This window comes from Carassius carassius, chromosome 1, assembly GCF_963082965.1.
Source record: "Carassius carassius chromosome 1, fCarCar2.1, whole genome shotgun sequence".
Classification (NCBI taxonomy): Eukaryota; Metazoa; Chordata; class Actinopteri; order Cypriniformes; family Cyprinidae; genus Carassius; species Carassius carassius.
The window spans coordinates 28,164,119-28,188,757 of record NC_081755.1 but is presented as its reverse complement, the minus strand read 5'-3'; the positions used below and the strand labels follow the sequence as shown (position 1 = coordinate 28,188,757).

The following is a 24,639-nucleotide window of genomic DNA, read 5'->3' as shown; positions in this document are numbered from 1 at the left end:
GGACACAAGTAGAAATCAGTGGTTAAGTTGTATTTACAACACTGTTCCAGAACAGTCCAACCAAAATATTCAGATGTGTGCAGCACATTTTATGGAGGATGTGGAGTGTTTCCTGAACGTCTGTGGCACAACGGATGTTTCTATAAAGTTTGGCAGTTCAAACGTTGCAAGGACAGTCTGGTGCTTCTGACTCATAGCTTGTAAGTACGTTATTTATATTTAAATAATTTTCCAATGATGATTCAAAAGCAAGTTTTGAGCAGTATAGAGTAGGCTTGTTTGTCGTTTCTCCAATCTCAAATGCAGACATGGTTTTATGGTTACGCAGCGCGATAAGCAACGCAATGCTTAAAAACACAGTATAACTCATTATAATCCGTAATTATGTCCCAACTGGATGCTACAAATGCCTAGTTTGTAACGGGTTTTATTGTTTTTGTCTCGTCTAGTGATGTCTGGATCATAAACAAATCTTTCTTTTTAACTTTTTAACCAGTTCACCAAATCAAACTGAATCGTTCGAAATGGTTCGCGTCTCCAGTACACACTAATCCACAAATTACTTAAATTATTTGGTTTATAAAGGTGAAAGTTATTCAGTTACTCCTAACAGTACATTGACTGAACTGCTAAAAGAGAACCAGCATTATATGGAAAATAATGTGTTTTTTTTAACCTTAAACCGCATAAACACATTCCATTTCGCCTAATACACAAAATACTGCTTTTTTTAGCAGCATCATATGATCCCTTTAAGTTTTGATATATTTACGGTAGAAAATGTACAAAATATCTTCATGGAACATGTTCTTTACTTAATATCCTAATGATCTTTGGCATAAAAGAAAAATCTATAATTTTGACCAATACAATTTATTTTTGGCTATTGCTACAAATATACCCCAGCGACTTAAGAACAAAATATTTCTTGCTGAAGCTACTTTTTTTAATGTCTGTTTGATGCTTTACACAACAATGACTTTAAATGATCTTTTGGGAGTAATTTCTCAGCCAAATTTGATGTGTGATTAATTTGCAATTAATTTGATTAATTAATCACCACATTAAGTAATTAAATTACCAAATAAATTACCCTAACCAAATAGAAAACAGTTATTTTAAACTGTAATACTATTTCACAATATTATTGCATTTACTGTATTTTGAGCAAAAATAAGCAGCCTTGCTGAGCATAACACTTTTGAAAACTGCTCTCCTATGTGTATTCATGATTTTTCATAAGAGACGTAGAAATCTCCATTTCATGTATGAATTATGTGTTCTGAGTCAGAGATTTTTTCATTGAATGAGACGACTGAAATCACTGAGTGATATATTAATTAAACTTCTCTTATTAACTATAATAACTCATTTTCCTCTCTGTTACACACACAAAGCACTGTATGGCTTCAGAAATCTTGAGTTGTACGGACCACTTGGATACATTTACTCCTTTTTTATTTTGAAGAATAAAAGCCCATTCACTGTGATTTAATTGAAAAAGTGATCAACATGTTCTTGTATTATATGTAAGAAATGGCATGATTTCTTTGAGCTATCCCTTTAAAAATTATTTAATTATTCACTAATTGCCCCTTCCTTTATGCCCAAAATGTAAAACCTCTTTAAAACCTATAACCACTTAGACTTGTAGGCTCAATGCTGAGTAAAAAAATACACACACATAAAGAGCACAGGAAGGAAGATAATGAATGCCTTTGAATGTATGGTTACAAGTCACCATGACAACTAATATGATTCATTCAAATACACTGTGAAGTCACTGCTGAAATTGTAGGATTGCCAAGAAAGAGATATAGTAAAACTGCACTGTGTTGATTACAGGGGGATATTGATTGTGTTACTGCTGCACTTTGCAATTACTTAACGTCACTGGTATTCTCTCTTTTACACACAAACACACACCTGGTGACCAAAGCTGAGATGATGTCCGTGATGGTGCTGTTGAGTTCAGTCAGCAGCTCTTCGATGGGGCCGGGAATGGGCAGCTGCTGTCTCAGGTGCTCCGCCCTCCGGATCTGCTGACGATTCTGCCAAATGGTTTCGGCTAGCTTCTCACACCTGTGCAAAAACACACGCAGAAATGCCAAAACCCAAGCATAATCTACAGAGCTTCTCTCTGTATATGCTGTGTGTGTGTAATGTAAACGCAAATGCTTTGTGCAAAACCACAACATGGCGTATGCCTCTGATTATTTGCATAACTGTCTTAGTGTGTGTATTGCTTTATTTATCCATGCACTGGGGCAAATCTGCCCCAGAAGCTAGCAAAATAAAATAAAATAAAATAAAAATAACTGTACATATGCGTTTGGCTTAATCTGTAGTAATTAAAATTATCTTTAGCTTTAAAAACAACAGATGTCTATGGTATGTCCTAAATTAGACTGCTAAGTATAGATGTGTGCGCACCATGACTGTAGTATGTCCAGTCCTCCCTCGGGCGGCCCGCCATTGCCAGCCAGCTGTTGACGTCTCTTCCATTGAATCAGCTCATCGTCAAGAATCACCGTCTGCTGTTTACGTAGCAATGCCAGTGTCTTCTGGTGTTTCTCTGCCAGTCCCTGAGCACACATGCACAAGCTCATCATATAACCACATGATCAGATGTGAACATATGTGCTGTACTCATGTAAATAACAACGGCCATCAGGTTTACTGCTGTACTTTAAAACATATGAAGGGGTTTAGATGCAAAAGTGGCATCTGAACTCTTCATATGGGCAACATCATATGGAAGTGTTGCTTTCATTTTAAAGGAGACATACAATGGAAAATAATAGCGGATCTTCTGAAAATTGAAGTGTTCCTCATTTTACCCTGAGAAAGGATAACCAATCAAAACAGAGGAAATTTCCATATAGATGCCTTAAATTCGTGATGAAACAGATGTAACGCTAAACATTTTTCTGTATTGTGCATTTTCATATTGTGACATAGATCCAAGTGAAATTGATTATCGATGGTTCTATTCATTGGTCGCTGATTGGATGAATGCAGACCTGAATGTGAGTTTGCAGCAAGGAGAGTGTTTTAAGTGATTGGAAAAGTCATTTTACCTGAAGATCAAGTTTATGACATTTTGTTTTGAAGTTATGTGGTCAAGAGCAATGATACATATGCAGGGATAAATCATTCACAAGAACAGCATTAACATGAACTTTCATGCTGACTCTAAATGTTGGTAAATTACATAAACATGTAGATGGACAGTAGCAAAAACAGTTTAAATTGCCAGAAAAAAAAGTGTTATTGTGTAACTAAATTAAGAGTAAGAAACTAAGAAAGAGTTAAAACAGTAATATTTGAATTAATATTATTACAATTTAAACTAGATAAAAAAGTTCGTCAAGACAAACTTTAAGTTGGCTTGAGAAAGCCGGACCAGAAAGTTTAAAAAGTTTGAAAAGTTCAAAGTTGCTAGGGTACCTGGGATGGTTGCTAGGGTGTTGCTATGTGGTTTCTAGGGTACCCAGGATGGTTGCTAGGGTGTTGCTATCTGGTTGCTAGGGTACCTGGAGTGGTTGCTAGGGTGTTGCTATGCGGTTGCTAGGGTATCCGTGGAAGTTGCTAAGATGTTGCTATGCGGTTGCTAGGGTACACAGGGTACACAGATAGATAGATAGATAGATAGATGAGTTTGAAGATAGATAGATAGATAGATAGATAGATAGATAGATAGATAGATAGATAGATAGATAGATAGATAGATAGATAGATAGATAGATAGATAGATAGATAGATAGATAGATAGATAGATAGAGTTTGAATATAGATAGATAGATAGATAGATAGATAGATAGATAGATAGATAGATAGATAGATAGATAGATAGATGAGTTTGAAGATAGATAGATAGATAGATAGATAGATAGATAGATAGATAGATAGATAGATAGATAGATAGATAGATAGATAGATAGATAGATAGATGAGTTTGAAGATAGATAGATAGATAGATAGATAGATAGATAGATAGATAGATAGATAGATAGATAGATAGATGAGTTTGAATGGGTTAGTAATAGTACATAGAAGTCTGATTGAGTCTAATGGGCTTCAGTGTGTTTAGATTTGAATTTTTTGACAGTTGGAGTTTACGGAATGTTCAGATGAGCAGAGACTTTTCAATTTAAGTCTATGGGATTTTTATGATTTTTAATCTTCAGTTTTATGAAAACCGTAAGTCCGATCAGTCTAAAAAGATATAGCAACTAACTTCAGGTCAGTCTGAAGATCTGGGCTGAGTTTGGAGTCTGTAGAGTTAAAGCTCTAGGAGGAGTAGCAGTTGAAAATTTAGTCTCAGAAGAATAATAATAAGACGTTTAAATACAATATCAGTAAGTTGGCTTTCTCAAGCCAACTTAATTAATGTTTTGGTTACACTTGAAGGTGTCCTTTACAGTCTAATTATACATTTCAGTACTGAGTAGTATTAATTAACTACATGTACTTACTCTGTGGTTAGGGTTAGGATTGAGGTTTGGCTCAGGGTTACTTGCATGTAATTATGCACAATTAATTGTTATTATAATAGTATATGAAACATGTAACAAGGGCACCCTGAAATAAAGTGTTACCAATGTTTTCTATTGTAATATGTTTTTAAAATGTCATTTATTCCTGTGATGGCAAAGCAAATGACAGCATTTTTACTCTAGTCCACAGTGCCACATTATCCTTCAGAAATCAGTCTAATATGCTGATTTGCCGCTCAAGAAACATTTCTTATTATTATGAATCTTGACAACAGGTGTGCTTTCTAATATTTTGTAACTTTAAAAAGCATCTGTTTGATGCTAAAAAAAATAATAATTAGTAACAATATTAATGGCTTTCCGGTCAATAAAATGTAATCTTGCTGATAAAAAACTAAAAACATAGCAAACCCACAAACTTTTGAGCAGTAGTTTATGATGCTAAAATCTTTACGATATGCCCCTTTAATGCATGTGTTACTAATGTTATAGTACAGAGTGTTGTTTTATGCTAATGCTATGCACACTATTCACTTGGAGCATGTGTGTGTGTGTGTGTGTGTGTGTGTGTGTATGTACCAGTCTGTATTTCTGCAGGGTGTTGGCCTCTCGGGTCAGCCAGGCCTCTACTGTGGCTCTCTTGCTGAGCAGGCTGGGCTCTCGTAGCTGTCGGTCTGCTGGAGGCAGTGTGGCCAGACTTGATAACTGAGCTGCACACAACAGAGAGGAGGATTTAGTCCACAAAGATGAGCTTTGCTGAAGAAATAATAAAAAATCCCCATAATTTTGCACGTAAAAGAAAGAAAAAGTGGGTTGTGAATCTAGTAATTCCTTTGTGACAAATATAGATTTCTTTCCTGTGCCGATGCATTTTCAGTTCTTTCTTATTGCAATTATCTGTTGATTCATAAATTATTACACCAAGAGATTTTTATTCAGGCTTAAAGGAAAAGTTCACCCAAAACTGAAAATTCTGTCACCATTTACTCAGCCTCAAGTTGTTCCAAACCTGTATGAAATTTTTTCTTCTGTTTAGCTTCTCTTGAATGTGGATAACCAAAGCACTGTTGGTCCCCAGAAACTGTGAATTTTCAGCCTTGGGTGAACTATCCCCTTAAAACTGGTTTGATTTGTCATTCAGTGGTATTTTCAGAAATTATGTGAGCCAGCAGGGTGTTTTAATGAGGCCATTTTTGCTGTAGTATGTTCTGAATAATAAAATAAACTGTGTATATGATTGCATATGCATACATACGACTGTCCGCTGGTGTGTATGAGGCCAAAGTAAGAACGTGTTACGTGCATGAACTGATAAAATGTACATTTTATTGAATGCAAGGTAAGTTCCTTTGAATAAAAGTGTCTGTCGAGTATATAGATGCGAATGAGTGTGGCTGTATACCCTGTATCCTGAGGCTCTCCTGGTACTGTATGATGAAGTACTCCTGGTTGTGCTGTAGTTTTCTGAGATCATTCTCTGTGTCCTGAGTCAATATTCTGAGCTCCTCAAAAGCCTGGTTTATCTGATGGTACTTCTGAGACATGCTGTCCATCAGGCTGCCCACCGGTGAGCTCGACTGCAAGTCACAGACACACATGAGTGACAACCAAGTTAAAAAAGTTAAGTTAAAAGTCAATAAAATTACAATCAGCATATTTCAGAAAAATGCATGGAAACGTGATATAGCTTCATTCAGACTTTTTAGTTTTGATAAACTAGCAAGATGAAGAAGGGTTAAAGACATACAGTTGTTTTACTAAACTCCAACAAACCAAAGCTTCTAGACGTACTGTAGGTTCTTATCATCCCTGTCCTGTTGTGTATTAATAATCGATCCAGATTCGTCTATAGCACATGTGCTGTATCTTTGTTTGAACCAACTATATATTGTTTGCTTAGTGCATACATGGTATGTGAACATAAATATTATGTTTTTAAGTACAGGTGTGTCTGAGATGAGTGGGCATTCTCATGTGTATGCAAACTTCTAGATTTACTGATATCTTCTTTCATTTTATGAGTTGTCAGTTGAGCTGATAAAATCTGAAATTTCCTCATTTACTCTCATAAAACTGAGCAGCTATCATGAATTTGTGTATGGGGTAAATATGTACCTTCCTCTATGCATGAACAAAGCAAACACACAAACACTATTTCTGAATATTGTAAAAGTCAGTCATGTGCAGTGGTCCTGTTTATTATTACCCATGATGGTTTTTAGATTTGAATGAACTTACTGAACTCACTGAACTTATGTATACAATGATCATTTCATTCATCCTAGAAGACAACATAATCATAAGTGTTAATAAATCACTTAAAGGGTTAGTTCACCCAGATAGCAAATTTATGTAATTAATAACTTACCCTCATGTTGTTCCAAACCAGTAAGACCTCCGTTTATCTTTAAAACACAGTTTAAGATATTTTTGATTTAGTCTGAGAGCTCTCAGTCCCTCCATTGAAACTGTGTGTACGGTCTACTGTCCATGTCCAGAAAGGTAAGAAAAACATCATCAAAGTAGTCCATGTGACATCAGAGGGTCAGTTAGAATTTTTTGAAGTATCGAAAATATATTTTGGTCCAAAAATAGCAAAAACTATGACTTTATTCAGCATTGTCTTCTCTTCCGTGTCTGTTGTGAGAGAGAGTTCAAAACAAAGCAGCTGGATATCCGGTTGCGAACGAATCATTCAGTTCACCAAATCGAACTGAATCGTTTTAAACGGTTCGCATCTCTAATACGCATTAATCCACAAATGACTTTAGCTGTTAACTTTTTTAATGTGGCTGACACTCCCTCTGAGTTCAAACAAACCAATATCCCGGAGTAATTCATTTACTCAAACAGTACACTGACTGAACTGATGTGAAGAGAGAACTGAAGATGAACACCGAGCTGAGCCAGATAACGAACAAAAGACTGACTCATTCACGAGTCAAGAACAGTTTCTGTCAGACGCGTCTGATTCGAGAATCGAGGAGCTGATGATACTGCGCATGTGTGATTCAGCGTGAAGCAGACTGACACACAGAGCGTCTGAACCGAACTGATTCTTTTGGTGATTGATTCTGAACTGATTCTGTGCTAGTGTTATGAGCGCGGGTAAACCGAAGGCTTGAATCAAGAGCAATCATCGCAAATGATGCCATTATACGTCGAGCGCAAAACAAAGCAGTTTGTCATATCCGGTTCGCGAACGAATCACTCGATGTAACCTGATCTTTTTGAACCAGTTCACCAAATCTAACTGAATCGTTTAAAACGGTTCGCGTCTCCAATACGCATTAATCCACAAATGACTTCAGCTGTTAACTTTTTTAATGTGGCTGACACTCCCTCTGAGTTCAAGCAAACCAATATCCCGGAGTAATTCATGTACTCAAACAGTACACTGACTGAACTGCTGTGAAGAGAGAACTGAAGATGAACACCGAGCCGAGTCAGATAACGAACAAAAGACTGACTCATTCATGAGTCAAGAACCGGTTGCATCGGTTTTCAGATCACCAGTACTTCTTTCGGACAGTTCGATTCAATAAACAGGTTGAAGAAAACGGTTCACTGGTTCTTTTGCTCTCGACGTATAATGGCGTCATTTGCGATGATTGCCCTTGATTCAAGCCTTCGGTTTACCTGGGCTCATAACATTAGCACAAAATCAGTTCAGAATCAATCACCAAAAGAATCAGTTCGGTTCAGACGCTCTGTGTGTCAGTCTGCTTCACACTGAATCACACATGCGCAGTATCATCAGCTCCTCGGTTCTCGAATCGGATGCGTCTGACAGAAACAGTTCTTGACTCGTGAATGAGTCAGTCTATTGTTCGTTATCTGGCTCGGCTCGGTGTTCATCTTCAGTTCTCTCTTCACAGCAGTTCAGTCAGTGTACTGTTTGAGTTAATGTATTACCCCGGGATATTGGCTTGTTTGAACTCAGAGGGAGTGTCAGCCACATTAAAAAAGTTAACAGCTTAGTCATTTGTGGATTGATGGGTATTAGAGATGCGAACCGTTTAAAACGATTCAGTTTGATTTGGTGAACTGAATGATTCGTTCGCGAACCGGATATCCAGACTGCTTTGTTTTGAACTCTCTCTCACAACAGACACGGAAGAGAAGACAATGCTGAATAAAGTCGTCATTTTTGCTATTTTTGGACCAAAATGTATTTTCGATGCTTCACAAAATTCCAACTGACTCTCTGATGTCACATGGACTACTTTGATGATGTTTTTCTTACCTTTCTGGACATGGACAGTAGACCGTACACACAGCTTCAATGGAGGGACTGAGAGCTCTCGGACTAAATCTAAAATATCTTAAACTGTGTTCCAAAGATAAACGGAGGTCTTACGGGTTTGGAACAACATGAGGGTAAGTTATTAATTACATAAATTTGCTATCTGAGTGAACTAACCCTTTAAAGCGGCAGTCCGTAGGTTTTGCCTATTCGTCGCCATCTCTGTTTGAAACTTGCAATTGCAGTTATTGGGGAATTATTTTCATGTGCATGCGTTGTTTACATGAAGCGGAAGTGAATGCATGCGTCGTGATACTCCCCAAGCTACGTGTACTGCGTTTAAGCTAACTGAGACTTGTTATAGCACTTATAAATCATTGCTCTTTTGTTGTTTTTGATTGCCTCCATTGTCCTCATTTGTAAGTCGCTTTGGATAAAAGTTTCTGCTAAATGACTAAATGTAAATGCAATATACATCAATTGAAAGCATTAATAAAAAGCAGTATTTACCTTGAGTTGTGCTTCATTACAAAAAGGAAAGATGATACGAAATTCATTCAAAATGAACTGTTATTTCAGATAAACTGCCCTAATGAGCTGACAGTCTGAACTAGATCTGTCTACTCTGTGTCCACTCACATTAGTGGCTTCTCTGACGAGTCTTTGCTCTGTGTAGAGGATGTGTTTGATGCATCTCACCAGCTCCAGGGGACAGCGGTCATACGTGCTCTGAAAACACACACAGTCAGAATAAACATCGACTCTATGTTTTATTTAAACGCACTCAATTAAACCCCACAACACTAATGACAGTAAACACTGAGACTGCACTTTCCTGACCGACCGGTTCTTAGTAATAGCTTTATCATCATGCACCGATGTGCTGTAGGTTATTAATTGTCTCATTAAGCTTTATCTATATTCTCTTATTTTATTTTATACACTGATATACTGTATTGTAAGATAATCTATGTGAGTCTGCATGTCTATTTCACTGAGTTCATTTATGCATAAGCATTTGCTTTTTTTTTTTACTTTTTTTTACTAAAACTTTCCCGAATTGTATGCAAAGACAAAGAACAAGCAGAACCTTTAGCTGTGAAGCATAATGTCCTAATTTGATCTTGAGTAAGAAGCCGTCCTCTCCCACTTGATGCTCTGCTTTCTTCTGTAGTTCCTGGATCAGGCTGTCCAATAAACGCTTGGCTTTAATCTCCTCCTGTGGGTTCTCTAAATCTATTCCATCCCTGAAAGAGGACACAAGGACACACTTAATAACGCTGATATATGGGGAAAAATGACAAAGTGACAGGTCAAACTCTTCACATACCAGGGTTGTCCCTCAATCCACTGGGACAGGTAGTGTCGCACCTCTATGGGGAAGTGTTGCCCGTAGAGAGACTGCATCTGGTGTAGAGCATCTCCCTGCAGCTGCTGGGCCTGGATCCACACTGCCATGTTCTCTCTGTAAAAGACAAAAAGACAGAGAGTGCAGTCCGTTACAGCACAAGAGACAGATGAGAACTGCGGGACATGAGAAATGCTGAAAGAGGGAAATGGGGAAAATGGGCAGATTGTGACGCCAACATAAACATGTTAAGGTCACATTTCAGCCCAAAATAAAGTATCTGTAGTATTATTATTTATGTATATATAATTTTTTAAATAAAATTATTATATAATTATACATTATTAAATATTATATAATAATTTATTCAAAATGATTAAGTGCACATATATATATATATATATATATATATATATATATATATATATATATATACACACACACACATACATACATACTTATTAGTAGCTTTAAAGTAGCATTAAAGAATAATGTTTTTAAATAATAATAATAATAATTAATTTAAAAAAGGTCTGTATATATATAACTTCAGTGTCACATGATCCTTCAGAAATCATTCTAGTATTCTGCTCGAGAAACATTGTTTCTTATTATTGATGTTTAAAACAGTAGTGTTGTTTAAAGTTTTTGTGAAAACAATTATACTTTATTGAATACTTTGATGAAATAAAAAGTTAAAAGAAAATCATTTATTCAAAATAGAAATATTTTGTGACTATAAATAGTTTTTGTGTCTCTTTTACAGTGTGTCCTTTCATAAAAAATAATAATACAGACATGGAATATGCAATGTTATTCTACATAATGAATTTTGATTGTTGATCAAAATAATCATGTTGATTAAAGGAGACATATTATGTCTCTTTTACAATGTGTAATATAAGTCTCTGGTGTCCCCAGAATGTGTCTGTGAAGTTTAAGCTCAAAATACTCCACAGATCATTTATTATATCATTTTGAATATGCCTATTTTGAGTGGAAGCAGAACCATGCTGTTTTTCGGGCCTGTGTCTTTAAATGCAAATAAGCTGCTGCTCTCCACCCCCTTTTTCAGAATAGAGCTGTGTCATTACAGCTCGGACCTTCTAAAAACATCTGTTTGGGTTCTGATTATCATGTTTATCGTGCTGAAATCATGTGTTTTAAACCATATGAGTTTAACCTTCTGATTTACGGTTTTCTGAGCGCACACATTCGAAGCACACGGACTGAAAGCGACTATCACAGCATGTAAGTACTAAACTAAGTTCTCATTCACACACAAGTTTACGTTAAAAACACACAAGCTACAAAAACAGTTGGTTATGTCTGTGAAGATTTTAGATCTGTGTGGCAGCAGCAATATACAGTAAATAAATCAATAAATGTCTCTGAGCCTGGGACTCTAAACAGTGTTCAGAGCTCGACTGTGCAGCCAAGGGCAGAACAGTAGCATGTTTTGCTCAAACTTTCACCATGGCATTAGAGCTGGTACACCGTTGTCTCGCCGTGGGTGGAAGCTTACAGATTAAGGGGCGGTAATATTATAATGAGATCCCTATGCCACGTCACCAAGGAAGTGAAATCAGACATGCTCGTTTTCTCAGACGCTTGCAGAAAAAGGCTTACCAAAACAAAGTTACTGGGTTAATCTTTTTCACGTTTCCTTGGTCGGTAGATGCACGAGGGACCTGATTATTGCACTTAAAACCTGGAAAAGTCCGATTTTCATGATATGTCACTTTTGAATAATTTTTAACTTATAAATGTAATAATAAAAACATTTAAATTATAAATTTCAAATAAATCACCAACGTAGATAACAGGATTTTTTTTTTTTTAAACCTCATAAGTATAAAATACAGAAAATTTGTGCTTAATTGTCATGAAAATCTAATTTCAGCATGCTGAAGACTAGGCAGTGAGCACTAGGTCCTGACACTAACACTGTGCATAAACACTGTTACAGGGGCATGTTTAAATTGTCTTCACTCTCATGGATTTTGTACGTATTTAAAAGTAGGGTATGTGTTTTTTTCAAAAACGTTTTAGAAAACTTGTAGCCAATCATCAGTAAGGGTCATGTCTACTCATGATAGGGATTAGAGAGCGCTCAGTGCACAGGAAGGACATTAGCCGAGCCGAACGACAGAAAGAGAGATGGCGGATAAAAAAACAAAAGAGGAAAACAAAAACAAAAAGAAGGCTTATGATAAGGCAAGAAGTAGGACCCATGTAAATTTCGGCTCAGCTATGTTTGAACCTTTTTTAATAGTTGTGTTTGAGTGCCTCAATTGTCCTCCGTGTGAAAAGATGTATCTCAAAATCATACAGTCACTGCTGGAAAGGGTTCAAATAGCTATCAAAATAGGGGTGAGACCCTTTTGGGGTAAGGGTGTGTGTGTTTTGTTGATTTGAATTATCAACATTGGCTACCAGATATCACTTAGCCCACCTTTCATGGATTTGTTGTGTCAACACAACTACTTTGCTGGCATAGCATGTGTGTGAGCGCAAGAAGAGACTGACAGAGAACAGAAGAAAACGTCAAGAGGAAGGAAATGATTGTGTTGAAATGAATCTCGTGCTCCCCTCAGACAGAGACAGACACACTGAGACGCTCATATTCGCTATTTTACACTCATTTAAAGTACCACAAATGAAAAATGTTAAGGAAACATAGGGGAAATGAAATTTCGCTCATCTTGCTTTATGAACCTTCATAAAGCAAGATGAGCGAAACAAAAACTGAGAAGCAGAGAGAAAGAAGATGTTGTTTGTACTACAGAAAGACCAATATGTTAGCCAGGGTGGTTAATGAACAGTTGAACATTTTGAGAATATCACCATCAAGTTTAACAGATATTACACACTTCCAGAGGTGGGTAGTAACGAGTTACATTTACTTCGTTACATTTACTTGAGTAATTTTTTGGGGTAACTAATACTTTTCGGAGTATATTTAAAGATGGGTACTTTATACTCTTACTTGAGTAAATTTTTGGGGAAAAATCTGTACTTTTACTTCGTTACTGTGGGTGACACTCCTCTCGTTACTTTATCTTAATGCAATAAATGTTATAAATGCTTCAGTTTATTCCAAACTCACCGTCTACTTTTCTCTGGGCAATAAGCGTTGCTCATTCGCGAATGATTCATTCTTTTGAGTCAATTCTGTTCAAAGGCTTGATCAAACCAGTTGGCAAACGAGTGAATTGGTTCATGAATCAGTTTGAATGAGTCGTTCAGTTCCCTGCCGCACGCGTTGAGCGTCTGAAGCGGTTCACTCAGAGTTGTAACGTTTAACATCAGCAGCGTTGAAAACGTGGCTATGGAACCGCACTGAATTGAAAGCAAATCTGCAAAGGCTATTATTTGCTTGCGATGGAGATCCTTATTAGATGAACACCGCGTGTGCTGTCTACTGTTTAACAGGTAATAACTTGGGCTACATTCGATTACAGTACACGATACCACTGTGACATTAGTTTGTTGTACGTGTGTGGCTTATAACAGAGGGGAGTCAAGTTGAATGCAGCTTCCAAAAGACAAAAAATAGCTGATTAAGATTTTATTAATTTTAATACAATCACACCGGTGCGAGTACGTTCAGCAAGTCATATCATCAGCTGCTAAATTCAGAGCTGTGATTGCTTGCTGGCGCTGAGCCAGAGATATATGCGTTTTTACAGCACTGCGCATTATAACCAATCACACATGATTCTTTTGAGCTTATTAAAAGCATTGGCCAATCAGAGGTGTTCCGATGAGTCATCGCTAAAATGCCGGTGCTTCCTTCACTCACTCCTGACTAAATACCTCTTTCTGGCGAATTCTCTCGTCAGAAACAACAAAGTGCCGATGTGTGTACGAATCTTTAATTAAGATATTGATTTCACAGTGTTAACAGTTTCAGTGATTTTAATGGGAGTTTCTGAGAGTGATTGAGATCTAGACTGTCAGTGAAAATGATCTTTAATAATGTAAATGTTATTTGCTCTCTTTCTGAACAATGAAAGATTGATTAGTAGCAATATTTATATCACATTAACTTTCAATGTTAAATTCACATTTAATATAAAGTCAGTCGTATTCAAAATATGTTATGGCATGACACCTATATCTGTTACTTAAGTAAACAGACAGGGTTTTATAATAAATTACATAAATTGGAGTAAAGGCTGATGAAATATATACATTTATACACACACACACATACATTACCTATATTTTATCTATATATCTAAATAAAAATAGGCTCAGTATATATGACCCAAAGTAACTAGTAACTAACTACTTGAGTAGATTTTTTATCCGATACTCTTTTACTCTTACTCAAGTAACTATTCAAGACTAGTACTTTTACTTTTACTTGAGTAAATATTTCTAGAAGTACTTTTACTTTTACTTGAGTACAGTTTTTGGGTACTCTACCCAGCTCTGCACACTTCACCTTTTAAATTCAACAATTTTGTATACATCTAATTTGCTATGATTAAAAACTATTATATATAACTGGGGGTAATCTATTATATATATCGGGAGGTATTTCTCCGAGGAAGTAAGAGAGGCAGTGTCTCTGCTGAATATTGGATGAGAAAAGTACAAAAATAAAACAATAAAACAATGCCAATATTACAAATTACAACAAAAGCGGGTAAAGTTACAGCGTTAGTCCGCATCTCTTTCACCTCCCCTGAGCCCATTGAGTTTTAAAAGATCCACCATAGGGTGTGGTGGGTGTGCTGGGTGGTAATTGAGAATAAATGGGGGAAAGTCACGCAAGAGAAGGCAATGTCTCCATCATGATATGATTGTATATGACTGTTTATGTTCGGCTGTTTGGTTTATGCTATAAATCCCGCCTCTTGTGTTCATGTGCGTTCTGCGTTCCATCTGAATGAACAATGTAATTTGCGTTAATGGGAATACTAGTTGAAAAAAGTAAGTAAACAAAACACTTATGAACAAAACCGCTTTGTTCCATCAAATGAAAAGTTAAAATGGCTTGAAAACATGATCTGTAGTAGTTTTTGGTGAGTAATCAGCTTTGTGAAATTGATGATCCTGGATCAACATTATTGTCCAAAAATATAGACTTAACCCAATCCCTACCCCTAAACCTAAACCTACCCATAATTCATTCCTAAAATCAGTTGGAAATGATAGCTAATTAACAAAGGTGCAGAAGTACCTAACCCTGATTGTAAGCCTAAAACAGATATTTTCTGAAAAGTTATATCTCAGGACTGATTGGTTGATTGGAATGTTGTTCCAGGCTCAACAAGGATGCTGATCCAGGAACATGTTGTACTTGGTGAAATCATGTTCACCATAGGCTACATAACTTTATATAACCAAATTTATAACCGTTATAAGTTAACCAATATTTACCGAGCCTTGATGACTGATGACCTGAAAAATTCAAAAATAGTAAAAAGTTAAATATTATAAAGAATTGCTGAGCATACGTTCACAAATAAAATATATTGTTTAAATAATACTGCCTTGAGTTATTATTTTAATAAATGTAAAATTCTTAAAAAACAAACTTGATGAGATTCATAAATGGATTTAATAAAAAGAACATTGATTAAATTCTTAATGTTTAAAAATATATATATATATATATATATTTTTAGTGTAAGTAATATCCAAGAATATGTGGCTTGTACATTTAATGAAAACAACAAAAAACACTGAGGACCTTGCCTCCTCATTTCAGAACACCACCACATCAACATTATATCAGCCTGCTGATCTCTAGACATCAATATCAGCCCATATCTGTGTTAAAAACCCATACCGGTCAACCACTAGTCATTTGAGTGCAGAATGTGCAGAAGTGTTGGCTTGTCTCTGTATTTGTGTTTGTTAATCTCATTGGTTTAAACCGTCAACATATCCTCAGCATGGCCACACAACTTGCTTGTCTCTCAACTACAAGGAAAGCAAGCACTGCATAAAACATCAAATTTCATGCACATAAACACTCAAAACTACATATTCAATCATCACTCCCGGTGGGGTCATCTGCTTAGTCCACTGACAGTTTTTATGATGATGACTGCACAAGCTGAAATGAACCAGTTAAGAACCTCAGTGATGTTAGACTGAAGCATGATGCATTGAATTGGACACATTTTACACTTGAGAAGCATTTTATTTTTCCCCTAAAGCTCACTTAGCTTTTTTTATATGGTTTCACTGAAGTAGCTAGCTAGCTACACCGCTACACCGACTGTTTCTGTTGGATGAAATGGCACTGTTGCAACTTGCACAAAATGAAAACAGTTACACTATACATTAGTGGTGCACCAGCTAAAAATGCTGTTCTTATCAGAGACATGGAGGCTACTACGTACACTCACTAAAATAACTGAGACAGAGGGACCAAACAGCAAAGCTTATTTCCACCAGAGAAATGCCTGAAGTTGATAGTGTGAGAGCATTTTGGGTACACCAAGACAGACCAGGTGACATTTAAATATTGCCCAAAAAATAGCTGCTAAAGAGTGATTATATAAGACATAATGCACAGCATTGAATGATTTAAAAAATAATAAAACCATGTTATGTGAAGCTACAGCTCGTGAGCTCTAGTATTTTACCCACTTCAAATCAGACAGAGATGAAATAGTGTGGTAAGATCACACTTATTTGAATTAATCAAGATGATTGGCCTGCATCCACATGTCTCTCTACAAACAATGAGGCTGTGAGTTTAGCTCAGGGGTCACCAAACTCAGTCCTGGAGGGCTGTGTCCTGCAGAGTTTAGTTTAGGTTAACTCTGCAGGTCACAGCCCTCCAGGACTGAGTTTGGTGACCCCTGGTTTAGTTACTTAAACAGCGATTTTTACCCCCTCATTGCTGGTGGACATAATGTTGCGATTCAGTAGGGTATTTTATTAATAAAAGTCAAGGGCCAGCGTTCACAACAAGTTTGTGTCCTCCTAAATGTTCTCCGAACTCAGAAACCAAAATAATAGACATGATTTTCTCAGGCCACATGTAAAATCAAATGAATTATTATAAAGAGTATTAAAATGAATAAATATGGATGACAGTCGATTAGGCTACAGTAATAGTTCTGTTTATTCCAGTCATTAGTTACAGTTTACCCTGCGGGATAAATAATGTAAATAATGTAAATAATAGATTTAATAATACTTCATAAACATTGTTATTTATTAACCCTGTTTTATTCATAAGATGAAAAAAAACATTTTCACTATGTTGCCAAGTTCTTTACCTTATCACCAAAAGAAATGTAAAGAATGTGCAGAGGTGGAAAGAGTACAAAAATATTCTACTCAAGTAAAAGTACCATTACATTAATGAAATTTTACTTAAGTACAAGTAAAAGTACCAGTCTAAAAATCTACTCAAGTAAAAGTAAAAAGTAGCTCATTTAAAATTTACTCAGAGTAAAAATTACTTAGTTACATTTTAACAGTGGGAGGGAGTCAAAATTGGACAGGCCAAGGGTGTCAAACTCAGTTCCTGGAGGGCCACAGTCCTGCACAGTTTAGATTTAACCCTAATTAAACACACCTGATCCAGCTAATCTAATCATTTAGGTTTATTTGAAAACTACATGATATGTGTGCTGGAGCAGGGTTAGAACTAAACTCTGCAGGGCTACGGCCCTCCAGGAACTGAGTTTGACACCCCTGGGATAGGTCTATTCATCTCAAACTAGTTGTTTTTAATTAAAGGAATCAGTTATTTAGAATAATAAAACATTTGGGCTGTTACTAGGGCTGGACGATTAATCGAAAAATAATCAAAACCGAAATTCATAACCTCTAACCGACGTAATTTTCCCATGTCGGTTATTTCGGTTTTTTAATCCTGTTAACACTTCCCCCTTAAAAGCATACTAGCGCGTGTGTAGCCACATGACTCTGCTCTCCAGTCAGTGGCATAAAAGCAAAGCGGTCTGAGCGGTGAGCTTTGCGTCTTCACTAAACTTTGTCAGTTGTATTTGTTTTATGGTTTGGACATTCAAGCGATTAGATGAACGGATGTGTATTCTTATATTGAGCTACCATGTTCGCGCAGCTGCATTGTGGCACGAACACATATAAACAGTAACGTTAGCTATGAAGATCGCGCGCACAGAGGAACACAGAAACTAGTTGTCAGCGCTGTCCTGTGATTTATCACTAAAGTAGCTTAGAATCTCAAAACTTATTATAGCATGTTTGTGTGCAGCGCATATGAAGCATCAAAAGCGCGTGCACAGAGAGCAGCGGTCGGCGGTCGCGCTGCGGGTTCCCGGTTTGTGTCCATTCTTGGACTGTTCTGTGTATTTTAACTGTAGAAAAGGTTGTTCCGAGTCGAAACTACGATACAGAAAACTACATCAGTATATCATCATAAACGCAGCCGTTTTTGTCTTACGTGAACGTAAACAGATGAGAAAGAAAACACACATGTACAGTATTTTTGCTTAAAGAGACAACAGCCTAATAAACGCGCTGCCTGTCATTAATGTTAATCAAAGAACAAAAGAAAATCATTCACTGATCTTGACTGAATATATTTAATAACTTTACTTGATTCATCTTTTTTTATTTATAAAAAGAAAACAATGCAGTGTTTTTAAAGTTTTAATTACAGTTTCTGTATACCTGAAATTTAGTTTAGTTGTATTTATTTATGATATTGCTAACTGATTTGTTTGTTCCTTTCTTATTACTGACCTATCTTTTTACTTGTCTTTAACATTTTAATATTTGAAATTTATATAAATCTAGTTTATGTAAATCTAGTTATTTTTGCTCATGTTATTCAGCTGCAACAGAATGCTTTGTAAAAATAATAAAAAAAATTTATATTGGATTTTTTTATCTTATTGGAATCGAAACTAGGAATCGATAAGAATCGGAATCGATAAAATTCAAACGATACCCAACCCTAGTAAGAAATGTTACGGACATAGATAAAATAACTGCTGATAGTCAATCATATTTACAGTACAAACCTTGTCAGTGAACTATGAGGGCAAAAAAAACAAAACAAAAAACCAAATAATCGTTCAATAATCGTAATCGAGGCAAAATGTTCAATTAATCGAGGTTTTGATTTTAGGCCATAATCGTCCAGCCCTAGCTGTTACCAGGCAAATCAGTATCAACAAACTCATATTTTAATGCAGAGGAAATGCAGAAGATTCATTGGAAGTGGCATTTAGATGTATTACACTGTTTAGTGCAGGACAAGAATGCATTTAACCTGCAGTTACAAATGCATGAATAATGTTTTGATATACAAGACATAAAATGTTGAATACTCATTTGAAATGATAAGAAATTAATTATTTAAAAAAAATCAAAAGATACTTTAAATGTGAAATTAAAATGGCCAGTATGTGTCAGCAGGTCACTGTTAATAAGTGAGTCATTGCGATTGAACCGAATCATTTAAACGGTTGATTCATTCAGGAACGAAACACTGTCACGTTGCTCAGAGACGCAAAACTGTGCTTTGGTGGCTGTGTTTGAAATTATTTTCTGTTGTAGAAATAGAGCTAAAAAAGGCAATATGGTGTCTAAAACGCAAGTCTCTTAATTAACTTGTTTACTGAACTGTTATATATATGTATGTATATATTCATGATGATTTTTGGAGGAAAAGATGGCATTCTTTGTGTGATTTTGATTTAATGTATGAAATTATATAAATATGTTAATTTTCTGCCCCTATATCTTCAATTTTGTGATCATTCTAAATGGATTTTAGGAGACTGAATCACACAGTGAAAGAACGCACTATAAATGCGCGTGCACATCATTAAAACAAAAATAGCACACTCCTCACCACTGTCTTTTTGGCTAATTTGTGCAAAACCTCTTGCTAAAATGTCAAAGCCTCATTTTAAACACCAATGCAACGATGCAATTATTTAGCTTACCTCTACATTCTTGCGAAGGGTTGATGTCTTGTCGAGATTTTATAAGCTGCTAGTTTGGTCTTCCTAGGCAAGTACAGCTTACACTGCATAATAGAGCATACATATGGCCAGGGGTTCACTTCATTTCCTTCGAGTTCAACTTCAGAATGTGACGGGGTTTCGTTTTCTGCGGTGTCTGCACCACTAACGCCTGTTTTGACCATCTGCATCTTTCTCGTGATTTTAGCGCCAGTTTGCCCTCCTGCCCATTATTTACTGACGTAGTTTCCAGGGAGCGATTTTTTTATTTTTTTTTTACTCAGTAATTAATGTGTTTTAAAATGTAGCCAAGTACAATACTTCAAACAAGATATACTTAAGTAAAAGTAAAATTACAGATTTAAAAAATTACTTTAAAAAGTATTAGTACACAAAAAAGCTACTCAATTACAGTAACGCGAGTAAATGTAATTCGTTACTTTCCACCTCTGAGAATGTGCAAACTGAAAACACTAAATACTTTTGTGATCTATTCCATTTGTAATTTTTTTAACGGAAATGTGACATGGATGTTTACAGGGCAGAGGACACCGTTTTTCTAATTCAAGTTAAAGAGAGATGTACTTTTGTTTGTCTTTATTATTATTTTGTGCTGTATTATTGATAACTGTGGTGTTTCTGTTTCAAAAAGCATCAATAAATAACACTTTAATATCTAAAGAGTGTTCATGTGATTTTACACATTAGTAATATTGGGAAACTAATAAATGCATAATAATCATAATTATCATGAAAGCGTGATTATTCCTCAGACAATAATCATACCAACAAACTCTATCGTTGCATCCGTACCTGTGAGCATATGAGCTTTCTCTCAAAACGGAAGTAACTTGTAAAAGAAGAGAGTACACAGCCCGCCTCTTCCTGTCCCACTCTTTGTGTGTGTGTGTGTGTGTGTGTGTGTGTGTGTGTGTGCGTGCGTGCACGCATACGTGTAAGCATGTGTGTATTTCCAAGCAGTGCAACCACACAGACATACATGTATTGAAAGCTGCACACCTACACAGGGACACAAAAACCACTGATTTCCAGTCAGCTTACCATACACACGAAACGTACACTTATAAAAAGGCAGACACAAAAGCCACTCACTGCCAGTCAACTAACCACAAAGACAAACACTTGATTCCGGTTGATGTGTTGGATTAAGGAGAATGATGTGTGACATGATTTGGACGGTTGCTGAAATCAGGTCAGTTGTCTGTGTGAACTTAAGAAGCCTTCTTGACCCTGACAGCTCTCTGTAATCATTAACACTTTCTCTTCTACCTCACACCTCACACTAGACCTGCATTTCTCTCTTCACCACTCTATCAATCCTATTGGATATTTGTTGGCTGCTGATATTAAAAGTTTAATTGTGTTCACATTTCTTAGCATTTAGATCATTTAACCCTTTTGAGGTTCCCCTTTTGAAAAGTGCTTTCCCCTTAAGAGTGCTCACTGACATGAGTTGCTGTGCTCAACACCAGCAGCAACTGCAGAAAAATCAATCTTTTGAGATAGATACAGAGTGTAAAATCTTTATTAATGTAAATAGATTGCGTAATAGGTTTGGTCTTGGTGGACTAGATCTGCAAAGCTGCTGCAGAGCAAGTAGACTTGCTTCTGTTAAATGCTCAGATCATAAAATTAAAAGGAAACATGCTGCTGCTGGAAGATCCCCCATAGCAGATCTAGACAGGTGGTGCTGGGGAGGTGGTGGGGTAAGATGAAGACATCCATAGCGCATAATGTTAATAAATATGTGAATCTGACTGGCTGGGAACATTGAACTGAAACGAACCAATTAGAACACAAGTAGAGTTTCATGGCTATTCATTTAATTGGAGTTACTTTTAGCTAATTGGTATCAGCCAAAATGTGGTGCATATCAATTTAATTATTTAAACTAAATTAAATTAAATTAAATTTTAAATGCAACTGAATGTAACAATTAGGTCAGGTCATGTAAAATATTGCAGGTATTTTTCTTTAATCAAATGAACTGTGATTGAGTCCTCAAGTCAGCTGGCCTCTTTTGATAGGTAAAGCTTTGAAATTGTGACTATAAGGGTCAAAGAAAGTCTGTGCCGCTCTGAACGTGATACATAGTACATCTGAAGAAGCCAGGATACTCTTCTAGACTTCTCATCTGCATTTAACTACAGTGCCTTGTTCTCTTGTGACTAAACCACAGATCAAGATGTGATTTCAACACATTGTGATTTCTGGACTTTCTCTCTTGCTGAGAGCAGTATGTTAAAAACAACAGCACTACCGTCTCATGCTTGTTTGTTTCTACTAGGGCTCCTCAAGGAACTATGATCCTCCCTGTGCTATTGTCTGCAAGTACACATAGTATGAAGAATTCAGATAAGAGCTGTTAAATACTAGATGATATGGCTCTGGTAGACCTGTCAGATTGATCATAACATTTTTAGTCTACAACTGGAAATGTCCATGAATGAATAAACGACTGATTGACTTCTACAGAAAGGCAGAGTCAGTGATAAACTGATTTTCACATGAGAAGATTGAACTTTTGATAAGGTATACAGTCCTGGATAAGCAGCAACAAATAAAATGACATTTTATTGACCTCTAGGTTTCTAGAATCACACTAGTTAGCTCCGCCCACAGTGAAATCTCACTGGTTGAAAGTACCACAACACAGATATATATTCAAAATCTATTATTTTTGTTGTTGTTTTTTTTTTTGTCTGTTATACTACACTTTCACTTTCATCGTGGACAGACAAATTGTTTTTACTGGAAACCCTGCTTAAATTTTTTTTAATATCTGTAAATCTGTAATATGAACAATGTCCACAGCAAAAACTATCTAGGAATTAAAAAGTCCAAATAACATCAAAATTAAATTAGCAAAAAAAAAAAAAAATAATATATTATATATATATATATATATATATATATATATATAAAGAATTAAAACAAATAGAAAGGCTGTGTTTGAACCTCTGTGGCCTTCCTCAGCAGCTTCAGGACCTTTCTGACCACATTGCTGTGGAGGAAGCTAAGAAAATAAAATACACAAACAGTACACTTCTCAAATACCTTGAACCTCTCTACCTTCAGGGAGGAGGCAGATAATTCCACGTCTCGATAAAACAAATTACAAAGGCATTTTTTCATTCCCGTAGCTGTAAGCCTTTAAATAAGGATAATGCCTGACTCTGGTGCATCGTGGGGTTACTGAGTGCACATTGTCAGTCCTGATTTAATGAGGCTATATTTTTATGACTAAATTATGTGTTGTCTAGTATTTGACTTATTGGTTATAATATGCAATAAACGGTTTGTATTTAACATATTATAGATGTATACTGGAATGTTTTTTTTGATGGAGGGCGTAGAGATAACTTCTGTAGTTATCTCAGTTTGCTCATTTAAAAGTGCAATTCTAGCAAAACTGTGAAATGAATATCACAAAATATTTCTATAAGATAAAAAATAAATTTAAAAAAATATTTAATAAGTAATATATATATATATATATATATATATATATATATATATATACACACTGTATATATATATATATATATATATATATATATATATATATATATATATATATATATATATATATATATATGAGGCAATACTGTTTATATTGATACAGTTTTAAGTAGTTTGACAGGAGCAGATCTGAAAAATATAGTGGAGGAGACAGAGCTGCTGAGGAGAAAGTGCATAATTCAATTTGTTCTACACATGTGACGAGCTTTGTATGAAGGGCTTTAAAAGACTTGTAAGATATAGTATAGTTTATAGTTTCATTTAGTTTAACGCAGCTTGCCCCGTCAGATGCTGTGACAGAAAAGCTATGTGTGCCGCTGACACAGAAGCTACTCGCACTGTTTAATGTGTCTGTAGAAAAAATATTTGTAGTTGGACAAAAAAATTGACATATGTAGAATTTTAAACCTACAAGTAAGTGTATTTGTATGATAGCACTAACTGTAAAAGTGACTGTAATGGGGTAGTTTTTACTCAAGCAGTTTGTGCTTTTTTATTCTTTTAAGTTTTAGTTTAATGAATTTAACTTCTGCTTTAAAAGCATTATTTTTGTTTTTAGATTGCAATGTTACAGTGTTAGAATGTAATGTGATTTTAACCCTTTTTTGCACAAGGTTACATTTAATTTATTTTAAATTATTTGCCTTTAAATGCATAGTTTTGATGGACAGCATTGGGCAAGATGTTAAAAAATATATATATACATTTATGTTATATATAAAGTACAGATTTTTTAAATTAAAATACAAACGCATAGAAAATTTAGAGAAATATACAGTATGCCACAAATCAGCCAAAGAAATCTTGAGATATGAATTTTTGCTAATATTTTTTTGCTAATACCCTCAGAACAAGACAATCAATAACATGCACATATTCAGTAATTTAGTTTACCTCTTATCTCAAGCTCTCTGTTACCATTTAAGAACAGGAACTTCTGGAGAGGAAACCTGGAAAACCTGAACATTTGGGAGACAGAAAGAGAGAAGGAGAAACTATATGAGTATTTTTGTCTCATCTCATACAATTTTTGAGCAATGACAAAAAAGGAAAAACATAGAGAAG

General features: G+C 35.6%; 1 protein-coding gene across 1 annotated transcript in view; it reads right to left on the bottom strand.

The window, feature by feature from the left end:
- Positions 1–24,639, bottom strand: part of stat5a (signal transducer and activator of transcription 5a) — a 94,882-nt gene that overhangs the window by 18,020 nt on the left and 52,223 nt on the right. The window contains exons 2-9 of the mRNA XM_059554762.1: positions 24,469–24,533; positions 10,076–10,210; positions 9,836–9,992; positions 9,385–9,474; positions 5,902–6,076; positions 5,079–5,209; positions 2,434–2,585; positions 1,927–2,082 (exon numbers count right to left, since the gene is read on the bottom strand). Coding sequence (XP_059410745.1) covers positions 1,927–2,082; positions 2,434–2,585; positions 5,079–5,209; positions 5,902–6,076; positions 9,385–9,474; positions 9,836–9,992; positions 10,076–10,203 — 989 coding nt within the window. The 5' untranslated portion in view covers positions 10,204–10,210; positions 24,469–24,533. The remainder of the gene's footprint in view (positions 1–1,926; positions 2,083–2,433; positions 2,586–5,078; positions 5,210–5,901; positions 6,077–9,384; positions 9,475–9,835; positions 9,993–10,075; positions 10,211–24,468; positions 24,534–24,639) is intronic.